This window comes from Ranitomeya variabilis, chromosome 2 (assembly GCF_051348905.1).
Source record: "Ranitomeya variabilis isolate aRanVar5 chromosome 2, aRanVar5.hap1, whole genome shotgun sequence".
NCBI classification, from domain to species: domain Eukaryota; kingdom Metazoa; phylum Chordata; class Amphibia; order Anura; family Dendrobatidae; genus Ranitomeya; species Ranitomeya variabilis.
This window is the reverse complement of record NC_135233.1, coordinates 172,157,974-172,173,637: the sequence shown is the minus strand read 5'-3', so window position 1 is coordinate 172,173,637 and position 15,664 is coordinate 172,157,974. Positions and strand designations below refer to the sequence as shown.

The 15,664-nt window shown below is 42.0% G+C and overlaps 1 protein-coding gene across 28 annotated transcripts in view; it reads right to left on the bottom strand.

Annotated features, from left to right (window-relative positions):
- AFDN (afadin, adherens junction formation factor) overlaps positions 1-15,664 on the bottom strand; it is a 359,169-nt gene that overhangs the window by 248,433 nt on the left and 95,072 nt on the right. For all 28 annotated transcript variants that reach the window (XM_077283193.1, XM_077283195.1, XM_077283199.1 and 25 more), the window contains exon 6: positions 8,166-8,323. In XM_077283193.1, the coding sequence (XP_077139308.1) occupies positions 8,166-8,323 (158 nt within the window). The remainder of the gene's footprint in view (positions 1-8,165; positions 8,324-15,664) is intronic.

Sequence of the window (15,664 nt, the reverse complement as noted above, 5' to 3'; positions counted from 1 at the left end):
GCCTGCTCTCAGCAGGCACTGAGAAGCTACCTCCCTGCAGGACCCTGCGGCCATCAAGGATCCAGGAGTCTGCAAGCAGGGAGAACCTCAGAACAATGCGATCGCATTGCGTTGTTCTGAGGGTCTGAGGGAAGCAAGCAGGCAGCCCCCTCCCTGCACGATGCTTCTCTATGCCACCGGGGTTAAACTGACGGGAGCGGTCCGTGACCGCTCCTGGCACTTAGTGCCGGGTGTCTGCTGTGAGAATCAGAAGACACCCGGCCGCAATCAGCTGCGCTCCCCTCGTGAGCACAGCTGATCACCTATGACATACTATTCTGTCCATGGGGATTAAGTGCCACGTCACATGGACGGAATAGTACGTCAGATGGCAGAAAGGGGTTAAACCACCGCGTCGTTAAATAACGGTGCTGAGAAAAAAAAAGTGTATAGCGCCCCCCAGAGTCAGAAATTCATTCAGAACATGATTCGGGTCTGTTTTTACCGACCCCGGGTTTGCGATCGCTGTTATATAGCGGCAACCACAAAAAAAAAAGTCAAATTTCACATTTAATTTCCCTCTCCTCTGATGTGATCAAACATCAGAGGAGAGAGAAATAGGGTTCCCGATTCTTCCCCCCCCCCCCCCCCCATGTACCTCCCGGTGTCCCTGGGTCCTCTTGCCTCTCCCAAAAGCCGCCAGCATCTTCTTCCGGAAAGAAAATGGTGGGCGCATGCGCAGGCCGAGATCTGCTGGCCGGCACACTGCAACAATACACAGTGATCAAAATAAAAAAAATAGTAACTGAAACCCCCCTTTATCACTCCCTTAGTTAGTTAGAGAGAAATAATAAAATAAAAAATGTATGTATTTCCATTTTCCCATTAGGGTTAGAGTTGGGCTAAAGTGAGTTGGGCTAAAGTTAGGGTTATGGTTGAGGCTAAAGTTAGGTTTAGGGCTAAAGTTAGGGTTTGGATGATGGCTACGGTTGGGATTAGGGATGTGCGTTAGGGTTAGGTTTGTGGTTAGGGGTGTGTTAGGGTTAGGATTAGGGGTTTCTTGGGGTTAGGGTTGTGGATAGGGTTGGAGTAAGAATTGTGGGGTTTCCACTGTTTAGGAACATCAGGGGCTCTCCAAACACGACATGGTGGCCGATCTCAATTCCAGTCAATTCGGATTTGAAAAAGTAAAACGGTGCTCCTTCCCTTCCAAGCTCTGCTAGGGGCCCAAACAGAGGTTCCCCCCTACATATGGGGTATCAGCATACTCAGGCCAAATTGCACAACAACTTTTGGGGTCCAACTTCTCCGGATACCCTTGGGAAAATAAAAAATTGGGGGCTAAAAGATTATTTTTGTGGAAAAAAATGATTTTTAGTTTTCACTGCTCTACGTTATAAACTTTAGTGAAGCACTTGGGGGTTCAAAGTGCTCCCCACACAACTAAATAAGTTCCTTGGGGGGTCTACTTTCCAAAATAGTGTCACTTGTAGGGGGTTTCCACTGTTTAGGCACATCAGGGGCTCTCCAAACGCGACATGATGTCCGACCTCAATTCCAGCCAATTCTGCGTCGAAAAAGTCAAACGGTGCTCCTTCCCTTCCGAGCTCTGCCGTGCTCCCAAACAGCGGTTTACCCCCACATATGGAGTATCGGCGTATTCAGGATAAATTGAACAACAAATTTTGTGGTTCATTTTCTCTTTTTACATTTGTGAAAATAAAAAAAAACTGGTTCTGAAGTAAAATGTTTGAGAAAAAAAAAGTTAAAATGTTCATTTTTTCATTCCACATTGCTTCAGTTCCTGTGAAGCACATAAAGGGTTAATTAACTTCTTGAATGTGGTTTTGAGTACCTTGAGGCATGCAGTTTTTAGAATGGTGTCACATCTGGTTATTTTCTGTCATGTACACCCCTCAAAGTGACTTCAAATTTGATGTGGTCCCTAAAAAAATGGTTTTGTAAATGCTGTTGTAATAATAAGAAACCGCTGGTCAACATTTAACCCTTAACTTCCTAACAAAAAAAAAAATGTTTCCAAAATTATGCTGATGTAAAGTAGTCATGTGGGAAATGTTATTTATCAACTATTTTGTGTGACAACATCTCTCTCTGATTTAAGGGCATAAAAATCAAAAGTTTGAAAATTGTGAAATTAAATTTTTTTTGCCATATTTCCGTTTTTTTTCATAAATAAAGTCATATCGAAGAAATTTTACCACTATCATGAATCACAATATGTCACAAAAAAACATTCTCAGAATCAGCAGGATCTGTTAAAGCATTCCAGAGTTATAACCTCAAAGTCACAATGACCAATACAATTTTTACAATTCTGACCACTAAGTACCAAATTGCCAAATTGGCTCTGTCACTAAGGGGTTAATTCTGGTTTGCACACCTTTCGGTATTGAGGACAGCCTCCAAACCTTTCTTCTAGCCATCTATAAGTTTCTTAGCCAGTATTTTCTCCCATTCTTGCTTTGCAGTTTGTTCAAACTCTTGAATGTTTGCAGTGTTCTTTTCCCCAATGGTAGATTTCAGCTCACCCCAAAGATTTTCAATGGGTTTGAGGTCAGGACTCATTACTGGACATTTTAAAATAGTCTTTTTTTCTCTGTTAACCATTCCTATGTACTTTTAGATGCATCCTTTGGGTTATCTTACCTACGATCTTGAACTCAAACCAAGTTTTCTTACACTGGGTAAGATATTTTGCTCTTAAATCTCTTGAAAATTCTCCGATTTCAAGATTCCTGTGATACGGTCAAAGCCTCCAATACCAGACACAGCAAAGAAACCCTACAGCATTATGAATCTCCCACCATGCTTAACTGTTAGTAGTGTCCTTTTCCTTATAAGCTTTATTGCGTCATCTGTAAAACTGTGGCTTTGCATTGCCAAACAGCTCTATTGTTTCATCTGTTCACAGAACATTTTCCCAGAAGGATAATAGTTTGTCAAGATACTCTTTGGCAAAGATCAGTTGTTCAGTTTTAGGTTTTTTCTTCAGCAATGGTTTCTTCCTTCGCCTATAAAGATCTGCTTGGTTTAGTGTGTGGCATATTTTACATGTCGAAACCATGACCCCAGACTGTTCCAGATTGGCCTTCAGGTCTTTGGATGCTTGACGTGGTGTTTTTACCACCATTCACACCAACCTTCAAAGGCATCTTTTGTCAATTTCCCTCTTTCCCCACATTCATGGAGGTTCTTGACGGTTCCATGCTTGGCAAAGCTCTTAATGCGCACTATGGAAACTGGGAAACCAAGGTGTTTGGTGATGGCCTTATACCCTTTGGAGGTCTTGTGTTTGCCAACAGCAGTTCTGATGTCCTCAGACAGCTCCTTTGTCTTCACCATGGTGACAAAGGAACAGAACCTACCATGTGGCTTTTTAAAACACTGAAGTAATCATTCATTGGCTAATTAATGTCACATGGGCACCGAAAATTAATCACAGGTGATTGTCATTTATGATTTACCACAGGCAAGTCAAAATGTGTTTCCATATTAATTTAATGTAAAAGAGTGCCAATAGCAGTGTCACAGCAAGCTTTAGGTTTTTCCATTTTTCCTTCATTTTTTTTGTTTTAAATTATGGTTTATCATTTGCTTATTTGTATTTAACACGAGTGCTCTATCCAACAAAAAAAAAAAAAAAAACGGTTCAATTGGATTCATTTTTTCAGAAGGCATTCCATACTATGTACTTGCACTTCATGGGTGCCAATAACGATTAGCAGGACTGTATAGCAGTGCATTAGCACTGCTATGTATGCTGAAAAACACAATCTCCTCTGAACAGCAGCTACCGTATTTTTCACTTTATAAGACGCACCTGATTATAAGACACACCTAGATTTTAGAGAGGAAAATAAAAATATATATTTTGAGCCAAATAGTGCGCAAAAAACTTTAATAAAATACAACCCCAGGAATTCCTGATCACTACTGTCAGCATTCAGGAAACTCAGGTTCTCCCAGTCATTGGTGTCACTTTCTTCACTGTCCTCATATAGCACACCATCCTCGGTGCCACATAAGGCATTATTAATCCTACATTTTTTTGAATGACCGTATAACGGTTTCATCCTTCACTGATTGCCATGATGTTTTCACCCACTCTCAAACTTGAGGGATAGTGGGTCTCCTCATTCAGCCAGTCGGTGTCAGATCAGGATTGCCAGAAGCCATCCATTTGTTCCATTCTTCTCGAATGAAGACTTTAAATGGTTTGTTGATGGAAACATCGAGGGGTTGCAGCTGGCTGGTAAGCCTCCTGGAATTACAGCCAGATTGGTCTTCACTTCTTTAAAGACATTTTTTGTGGTTTCACTGATAGTGTTCTAAACTTGTCAAGCACTAACAGTGCATGTTTGTTTGTTTTTTTGTTTTGTTTTTTTACAGCCCCCAGGACGTTTGGACCAAACTTTGTCAACCCACACTCTCATTCCGTTGTCGTCCATCCATCCTTTTCTCATGAAAGTGCACGACGACTCCTCATAGGATTGCCTCTTTTGGCATCTTTTTACTTTTGAAGATGAGCATTGGTGGAAGTTTCGTGCCATCGGCACAGCAGGACAACACAACTATGTAATGGGTTTTTTTCATGTCCTGCGGCTTTTACAGTTATGGTTTTGGCACTCTTTACATGTAGAGTCCTGTTAGATGGAACATCAAAGGTTAGAGAGACTTTATCCATATTCCCAATCTGGCCCATTTCAAAATTATTTTTCTTTCTGGTGTCAATTACGAATTTGTGGAAAGACATCATCTTGGCTTCATATTCTTGCGGCATTTGTTGCACAATTCTTGCTTTGGTGTGCATAATAAGGCCACATCTCCTCATAAATCTGAAGCATCATGATGGTGGCCCAGTAAAGTCATCATTGCCTCTCAGCAGCAATCCGCTTAGCTTTGTATATTATCATTTTCGTTGACATTGAAAGGCCATTATTTCTGTGTCGTGTGATCCACTCTTATGTCCACGTCTACCTCAGGCCACTTTGCTCCACGCCCACAAAGACCAGATTTGCTTTTTTCCCCACTTTTTCCAGCTCCTCCTCCTGTTTCCTCCACTCTTATTTTCTCAGTTGAAGGCGGCCCGAAATTTCTCTCCGCTGCTCTGTTCCCATGCTCACTAGCATATTTTATAACATCCAGTTTAAAGGGAATTTTATAGGCCAGCCTTTTCTGCTTTGACATTCTTGAAAAATGCACAATATGCAGCAGCAGCCAACAATACAGTATTTTTCTACAACAAAATACAGTATTGAAAAAACTGTCAGCACTGTGTCCTTCAACTGAGAACATGAATGAATACCATAGCTGAAGAAAAGACATGGGCCGCATATCCAAAAATCACAAGTTGATCTAGTGCCACAAGGCAAAAATTTACCTTATACGACTGAACAAGAAGTTTTTAGTTTAACATTCTGATCAGACTGTATGAACCTCTCGGTGGATCCCTAACTTTAAATACTGTAGCCGTAAAGGTGCAGTGTCATGCGCCGACCACATCCACAGCAACAGTAAACCAACAAGGTGGGTACCTGGTGCCCACAGCACCCATGCTCCGAAGCTGGAGACTGCAAGAGGGGTTTCGCCTATTTTTACTCACTAAGAAGCTCACCGGGACAGCGGCTTCATACAGTCTAAATCAGAATGTTGAACCAAGAACCTCATGTTCAGTTTTATTAATTTTTACCTAGTGGCATTAGATCAGCTTGTGATTTTGGATATGGGGCCCATGTCTCTTGCTACAGCTATGATGAATGAATACTGTAATATTGATATGGGGGATGTACAAGGTACACACTTATGGGGGATCTACAGGATATACACTCTTTGGTGGATAATGCTCTGATATGGAGGATCTATGGATGACGCACTGTTATGGGGGACGTGTGAATTACCGTACAGTGCCTGCAGTACCATATATTGTGACTACCACCCCCATCATCCTCAGGAATACACCCACTTATTGTATACATGGATGTATTCTTTAAGATGAGGAAAGTGGTATTCACATTTGCAATAAACACTTTGGCCACTAGCCCACTACATTACAGTGTATATTTACACTAAATATGGCTAGAACTCCCATCATCCTTCAGAATATCATAGAATGAAAAACCTTAGGCACCAAGTGGATATTTTTGCAGAACTCATTTATTCAGATCAATGATCAGTCAAACAAAAACAGACGTTTCGGCCAGGGTAGGCCTTTATCAAGGTATTTTCGGTTTGGTTTCAATGCCTATCCTTCAGAATATACCCAATGATACAGTATATTCTGAAGGATGATGGGGGTTGTTTGCTCACCTTTCCTAAAGGATCTCTGACTTGTGAGTACCGTAGTTGCAACATTAAATAGTGTGCAGGGACAGATATGCGATTGGTGGAGGCAGCTCAGCAACAGTTCCATCCACCAATCACTATCCTTCCCTGCAGAGGAGGAGGAGAATCGCTCTTCTCTCCCTCCTCAGCTTTAGGGCTCTGTCTGCAGCGGAGCAATGCCTGGACCCTGCCGCCGGATGCAGCACATGCGCAGACTGAGAGAAAGCCGAAAGATCCATCTGCACCCGCGCCACATCCGCAGTCATTATCCAAAAGACATCGCGTAGAGGCAGGCATGGATGAAGATCTCGGCTTCCCTCCATCTGCGCCGAATGAGGAGTAAGAACCTGGAAGGCGGACGCCGGAAAAAGAATGGTGGCCACCATACGTGGCTTGCCGCCGTACCACCACCGCAACACACACCCCCCCCCGCACTCACATTTTCCCCCTAATTTTGGGGATGATAAATGTGTGTCTTATAATTCGAAAAATAAGGTAAATACTGTCTTTCACAGAAGGATCATAATAACAGGCATGGGGGTCATCAGCAGACCCTCGGAGGTCATGACAACCCATCGGCACCCCAAGATCACGTCAAGGGCACGCCGATGGGAATGTGGAATAGCCCGTCCCCCTGCCAACACATGTTAAATGCTCTGCTCAGCCCATGGCAGTTAGGTGCACATGATGGCTGATTAAGTCAGCAGTCATGTGCCGGAATCGATGCGGGCTCAGCGTGTAAGCTTGTATCAAAGGCAGGGACACATGAAAGGTTGTGAAGTTGTTATTTCGCTTGACGTGTCCCTTCTTTCTCTTATATTGGATTGCCTTTTTTTCATTACCCAGTAATACATCTGAATATTTATTTGGATTGGCCGAGGTTATCGCAGAGTGAGCTAAACAGCCAATAAAAAAAATTCTCTAAAGTCATGGAGGATAAAGTGTTTTAAAACCGCTTAGGCCACATTCTACATACGAGTACAATTTGACGAAACAGTAAAGACCATGTGAATAAGTCAATCAATAGAATTCCAGAATTTCCTCTGTAATTAAAAATTAACTTATCACAGTTTAGTTTCATAAAAGTCTGTTAACGTGTTGCTGCATTCAGCAGCTGCCAAGTTGATGAGGAGCTCCAATAACTTAATTTTTTACAGCTACCGTAAAATGGTTTTGTCAAGATTGTCATTCTTTTCTCATTTCCAAGCAAAAAACAAACACAGGGCAAGTACACTATTCGTACTGCGGCAATTGTGATAAAACAGCAGCATTTGTGCCGCGATTGTATTGCCGAATGTAGTAGCTTGCTGCTAAGCATACTTTAGATATGGGGTAACCTGTCAATCAGCGGTTAACCAGCCCTAAAGGAATGATTAGGAGGTAGAAGTAGTGGGTAAGCCATAAAATGTGTCCAGAACTTAGTCCAGTGCAACACAATGGTCACCTGCCGGGGGAGATCAGTCACAAGTGCAGCCCCTCTGTCGTGAAGGGTGTAGTAACAGGGTGCAGCTGTACAGCCTAGAAAGCACCCTAGCCACTATGCAGCATTTATCTATTGAATCACCAATAATAATGATTTTGCTTTCACTTGCCAAATATATTTCCAGATATCATCCAATGAAGAGCAAATGGATTTAGAGAATACTCCTGAAAACGCCTGGCACTCTCCCCTGGGTCTTACACATAAATAACATGAAGCCATCATTCAAGGACTTTTCAGCAAGACAGTGCCACGTATGTGAGAAAAGCTGAATGGATATGGAAGCAGGGGAAGGTGCATACACTCCCATCAAGCATAAAATGACTAGTACAAAGTTACTGGTGTAAAACTACATGGTTCTTACCATGGCAATGCAGAACTCCCTAGAATTTTCCTTCTCCATACCATATTTTTCCAACGCCTCAATAACTGCAAAATCTGCTGTGTCGTTTGTAGACAAAAGAATGGTTTTGTATGGAATATTGGGTTTTAAACTGTCTGCATATATACGCAAGGTCCCACCTATGAAACAGAAGGAAAAAATGGTGGAAGCAATCAAGTTAAAAACATCCAGTGTCAAAAGCCTTAGAAAAGTTGTTATACAGCTGGTAATCAATTACTATGCTCCAACTTTGTAGGTTTGAATGGGTTTCCTCTGGGTACTCAAGTTTTCTTCCCACATGCCAAAGACATATTGATAGGAAAATTTAGATTGTGAGCTTTAACAGGAGCACTGAGAACAATATGTGTAAAGTGCTATGGAGTATGACAGAGCTACACAAGTAAACATAGTATATAACAAAGTATGCCATAATGAGCAACAGTAAAGTTAAAACTGCTCATCTTCCTCTGAAGTGAAGAACATTCTAATACAATTTTTGAAGACATTTAGGAAACACACTGGTGATCATAAGTGTCAAAAGATTTTCCCACAATCTGACAGTCATAAGAGATAAATCAGAGAAACTCATAGATAACGGAGCAGGTACTCACCTTCCCCGGGTCAAGCGCTGGCGCTCTGCCACCGCTTCAGTTTAAGCATTTTTTGCTGTATCAGTGAAATTCCATAGGTAGCCCATCTCACCTCTACAGCCAAACCTTACAGGGGTTGTCCACTACTAGGACAACCCCTTTCCAATCTGAATGTTTGCCCCGTTAAAATAAATTAAAAAAAAAAACACATACTTATTGCTGGTACTGTTCCAGCATTACCAGCACTCGCATTCCCAGGACTCACGTGCAGTTGTTGTTCGTGAGTCCTGTGCCCAATCAGCGCTAGAGTCACTGTCCCTGCCTTTGGAGTATACATAATCACTTCCTCTTGATATCGAATACATCTGAAGGTGGGGACAGAGACACAAGAGGTGATTGGGCGCAGGACACATGTACAACAACTGCACGTGAGTACTGGGAACGCGAGTGCAGAGACCGTTGGAAAGTTGCCGGCTCAGGACAGGAGTACAAGTATTTTTCGGAACAAACAGTAAGGCTATGTGCACACGTTCAGGTTTTTTTGCGTTTTTTTGCGATAAAAATGCTATAAAATCTCATTAAAAACGCATACATTATGCATTCTATCATTTAGAATGCATTCTGCATGTTTTGTGCACATGGTGCGTTTTTTTCCGTGAAAAAAACGCATCGCGGTAAAAAAAAGCAGCATGTTCATTAATTTTGCGGATTTTCCGCGTTTTTCCCGCGACTCTATGCATTTGGAAAAAAACTAACAAAAATGCAAAAAAAAAAAAAAAAAAAAACGCGGCAAAAACGCGGTAACAACGCATGCGGATTTCTGGCAGAAATGTACGGTTTTTGTCAGGAAAATTTCTGCCAGAAATCCTGACGTGTGCACATAGCCTAAGAGGGAAAACGGGCAACATGGAACATGTGATTAAAACCGCTAAATGTAGAACTGATCATAGATCAGTTATAACTGTGCTCAACCAAGATAAAAACATTTGCATAAAGAAAAAAAAAAGGAAATGGTGGCACTCACCAGTTATGTCTGCTACATGTGCCACTCTTTCCCATGCCATAACTGTTAGTGATTTGAATAAATTTTGGCCTTTTAAACATAACTGGTGAGTGCCACCATTTTCTTTTTTATTTTACAAGTATTTTTCTTTTTACAAACATTCAGATCAAGAAGCAGTTGTCGTAGTAGTGGACAAACCCTTTACGCTCAGCCAATGTGGTCAGTACAACCAGACGATAGCGGAGAACCGTGATCGGCTGCGGCAGCGAGGTGAGCTGGTGACACAATATCACCACTACAGGTAAAACGCTGGGACTGAAGCAGTGGCGACACTCCACTTGGAGAGGAAGAGTGTTTGCTCTGTTATGTACATAGAAGTGCTTGGGGTTCACTTTTCTAAAACACGAAAAAAACCCTTTTTAAAAAAAATCTTGGAAGATTAACACACAAAAAAAGGAATTAACACTGCATGTGTGGTTTATTGCTAATTATACAGCCAATTACATTGTTTCTTCATATTTTACAAGGATAAGCATTAACCCATTACTTCCAAATTAAAATTTTATTTTACAAGTTCGGATTTTTCAGAAAAGGGCGTCCCAATATTCAATTAAAAATGACAATGACATGATTTCCTATTTTGAAAACATTCATTTCACAAACACCACAAAAAATTGGACCTAATTATAAAAATTATAAAATCTTAGTTGCTAGAAGCTAAAGATTACGCGTCCCAAAAAAAGGACATTGGTAGATAATGGGTTAACATTGATGTTCGGTAAATCTAGTGGGATAAACAACAGACAAATTAGGACAGGTTAACCATATGTGCCCTTATACTATGAATAAGCAGGACCTATAGGATTCAGGAGGGTATGCAGTCATTGTGAAGGCACATCAGGTACCTCCCACTTCAAAAAACTTTAACGAACACAATTTTTTTTATATAGGACTTTCACATGGTGCAGCCACATTTACCAGGTTTTTTTTCATTGGGTTTGGAATGGGCTATCACTTTTACAAAAAAAATAGAAGAATTTCTTGTAAGAAGGTATAGGCGTGAGGTCATATACTTCTATCCTCAAGCTCAAACGGCAAACTCTGGAGTATGAGAGAATGAGGGACGAAGGAGAAACTATGGTTGAGGTCATACAAATGTCTGCCGGCACCTCTTCTCAAAATGACTGAATGGAACAACACTTCCATGCCATCAGCCAAAAATCAGCATTAGACTCCATACATTGGAGATATCAGTTATGGGACAGTCTACCTCAATCTCTGGGGAGAGCGATCACTGATTGAGAAAGTAGAGTTAGGTCATTTTGTTTTTCACAGAAGGATAAACATGCAGTGGGGATTATACTGTCTACAAGAAAGAATTTTGTATTAATGTTTTAATAATGGACTGGACAGACAAATCAGGCAAAACCATTAGTGCTTCCTCCTATTACAGACCAGGATGGTGGACGTGAACAGTATGTACAGTACAGAATTTAGACTGGAAAGATAACTGTTCCATTTGTAGATAGATAACTTCCCCAAGAGCTCCTGTTTTGCCTGTTACAAAGACTCATGTGATAGCTGGAGCTGATAATACACCACCTGATATAGGGTTCTCCCAGATACCAACGACCAGTACTCCCAACACACGAGGCATGGCCCGCTCTCACAAGGTGACTACAAAAGAATTCAAGTCTTGGAGCCCAAGCAAACCGGTAGCTATAATGAAACAACTCCCTAACCGTAACATGAAGCCTGTTCCTTTCTATAGGCAAAGTCAACAGATATTGGTTACATATAAATGCACATAGCAAGTGTCACGGGTTTACCACAGCAGAGGAGCCAGAAGACCGCAGCCTCTGATTTCTCCTACTACTGCACTGATTAGAAGCACTTCACCTACATATTAAATAGTGTAAACTTCTTTTAGAAGGGCAGGGGTTAATCTGCTCAGTTGAGAGCTCCTGGAAGCTTTCCTGCATTAAGGCTCTCAGCTGTGCACTATTAGCCACTCACATCTCTTGTATAAAATGGGTCCCAGCTAGCACTCATTGTCAGAGTTAGCTTATACTGCATGGCTGGAGGTTGTCGGTGATTATTACTGGAAAAGGCATTTTGTGGATTTATCTGTGACTGTTGCTAGGTTTCGAGTGTGTTATTTCCTTTTCTCCTACTTTGGTTTAACCCCAACCTCCACTCCCCGGTGTTCTCCTCTGTTTGTGTGTGTATATTTGCATGATTGGTAATTTTCTTTAGCCTTGTTCATATTACTTTGTTAGTCTGGTTGGTGTATCACAGTACACTACTACTCCGCTCTTGCATGTGTGGGAAGGGTACAGACTGAGGGTGGATTAAGGTCCTAAGGCAAGGTACGTGGACCTGGCATTATCACCATCAGACAGAATCCAGGGAAACGGGCGAGCTAGGGCACCCCTAGCGTTAGGGACAGGGAAGGAGCCCCTGGTCCTAGGTCACCAGACAACAGAGGTGTGACAGCAGGATTTAGAATAGTCAGTAGATGCAGAAGGAGGAGATGTAATTTCACATATTATAAAGCAAAAGATAGGAGGACAGTCAAAAGACTATCTGATTGACAGATCTGGAACAGAATATTTACAGACATTAGCTTCAGGGGAAGAATATTGTAAAATGTTGCAGCATTGGACTTTAACAAAACAGAACAATCTATATCTTTAAAATGACATAACTGAAGAAAAAGAGGTGACTGTAGAAAAATATTTCACCCATTCACGGATCACCTGCACAGATGTGTGATATTTTCCAGGGGACACTTCATATACGTATATTAGAAAATTATTTTCTTGATGGATTAAAGAAACTTGTAAAAGCGCACCCTGAGTGGAGGGGAAAGACGCAAAAGAACTTTTAAAAGTAGATAATGTGGTGGAACATGAGTGGCTTCAAACTCGCAGAACAAAGGGAGTTATACCAGGAAGGGGGGAGAAAGGTAGAATATGTCAGGAGGGGCGGCTCTGTCTGTTACGACTGTGGACAGCAGAGCCACAATACAAAGAAACTGCAAGAACCTCCCAAGGAGCAGTCTCCTCTCACTCAACAGATTGTGGTGAGTGATTCTTCCTCACTCTAGAAATTTAGAAAGCAAAAAAAATAAACACAAGGACCCCTAAAATATAACTTTTCATTAAACAAAGTTAAAATCATTTTTCAAACTACAGACAAGAAAAATTACATATTTCAATAGGGAATAGATGTTATTCTTCCCACAACCACATCCAAGACTTCTCCCGTGCTTCCCCCATACTCTGGAACGCTCTACCACAACACGCATAGAAACCTTCAAAAAGAACCTGAAGACTCACGTCTTCCGACAAGCCTGCAGTGATCCTCAACCTACTGAACCACCGCAAAACCAGCTCTACCCTCTCCTAGTGTATCCTCACCCATCCTCTGCAGACTGTGAGCCCTCGCGGGCAGGGTCCTCCCTCCTTGTGTACCTGTTAGTGCCTTGCTTTTTGATCATGTTTAATGTATTTGTCTATATTTGCCCCCTTTTCACTTGTAAAGCGCCATGGAATAAATGTCGCTAAAAAATGAATAATAATAATACTAATAGCAATAATAATAATATTCAGGGAACTAAAAAATGATATGTATCCTAATAGGTCCTTGTAGATCACTATACTGGGTCCTGCCACGCAGTGGAGGTTGGCACCCTTCATTTCTGCGGTATGGCGCCCCCACTAGTCGGCGGCTCTCCCCAATGTCCCCATTAAACCCCCAACCAAGGAAAAAAATGTCCCAATACACCCAGTTACCTGTGAAAAATAAAAAATATATATATGTGAACCAGTGAATAGCTACCAATAGTTGTATATTAACCAGATGCCGAGATGAAACTAGTCAACCTATTCCTGATAGAAAATCTTCAGGAGAAAAAGAGATATATTCTGTAGCTATATTAATGGCAAACACAATATATAAATAAATATAGCACCTGGCCCAGACATGATCCACACCTACTGGTTAAAGACATTAACAACGGTACATGAACGGCATGGCAAAACAGATGAACCAACTGCTAGAAGCAGGCCACCACCCAGATTGGCTAACACAAGGAAGAACAGTGCTGATCATGAAGGATCCTCACAAAGGAATAGTTCCATCCAATTACCGCCCAATAACCTGTCTTACAGAAATTCTTGAGAGGCATCATAGCCACCAAGCTACAGAACCATATGAACCAGTATATGAATTCAGCTCAGAAAGGCATTGGGTCTGACACCAGAGGCTCTAAGCTCCAGCTTCTAAAAAATAGAGCAGTCACTCAAGACTCAAGATCCAGACAGACCAATCTCAGCACAGCCTGGATTGACTACAGGAAAGCTTATTACTCAATGCCACACACTTGGATCTGTGAATGCTTGGCTCTCTACAATGTCAACAGGAAATTAAGAACCTTCCTCAGAAACTCAGTGGGGCAATGGAGAACAACATCGGAAGTCAACTCAAGACAACTAGCACAAGTGACCATCAAATGCGGCATATACCAAGGTGATGCACTGTCCAATTGCTGTTCTGCTATAAGCTTGAACCCCTTCAGTCAGATAATTACAGAGTCTGGCTATGGATACAAGTTCAAGAGTGGAAGCACCATCAGCCACCTCCTCTACATGGATGACATCAAGCTGTATGCGAAAAAAGAAGGAGACATCAACTCACTGATCCACCTGACAAGGATCTACAGTGAAGACATCGGGATGTCCTTTGGACTGGAGAAGTGCGCCCGGTTGGTAATAAAGAGAGGCAAGGTAGTCAACACTGATGGAGTGGAATTATCAGCAGGGCACAAAGCAGATGTACAGACATGCTACAAGTACCTCGGCATCCCACAGGGATATGGTAACCATGAGGAGGAGGCAAGGAAAACCGCAACATCCAAATACCATCAAAGGGTAAGACAGGTCCTGAAGAGCCAGCTCAATGGGAAGAATAAAAAACCTGCACCATCAATATATATGCCCTGCTAGTTATTAGATACCCTGCTGGCATAGTGTGCTGGCCAAAAGAAGAGGTGGAAGCTGCAGATGTGAAGACACGAAAGCTCCTCATAATGCATGGAGGTCTCCACCCCAAGTCTAACACACAAAGATTGTAAACCAACAGAAAGGAGGGTGGTCGAGGCTTGATAAGCATCCAAGCCACCATCAAGGATGAAACAAGTAGTATCCAGGAATACATCAGGAAAATGGCACCAAAAGAGGAGATGCTGAGAGAAAGCTTAAGGCAGCAACAACAACAGATCTGGAAGGAAGAACAGGAACAAGAAGCGCCATGGCAAAACAAGCCGCTGCATGGGACATACCATCGACAGATAATGGAGGTGGCTGACATGGAGAAATCCTATCAATGGCTGGAGAAAGCAGGACTCCGAGACAGCACAGAGGCACTAATCATAGCGGCACAAAAGGATGTACTAAGTACCAGCTCCATAGAAGCAGGAATCTACCATACAAGACAAGACCCAAGGTGCAGACTATGCAAAGAAACCTCACAAACCATCCAACACAGTGGCAGGATGCAAAATGCAAGCAGGAACAGCGTATACCAAACACCATAACCAAGTAGCAGGGACTGCATAGCATATGGGCTAAGTCCCCTTAAGTCCAAGTTCGAGACCCCAGAAAATGTGGTGGAGAATGAAAGGGCTAACATCCTGTGGAACTTCAAGATCCAGATGGATAAGCAGGTGTTGGCTAACCAATCAGACATTGTGATAGTAGACAAGGATCAGAAGACAGCAATGATAATAGATGTGGCAGTGCCAAGTGACAGCAACATCAGAAAGAAGGAATATGAGAAGCTGGAGAAATATCAGGGCCTCAAAGGAGAACTGGAGAAGATGTGGA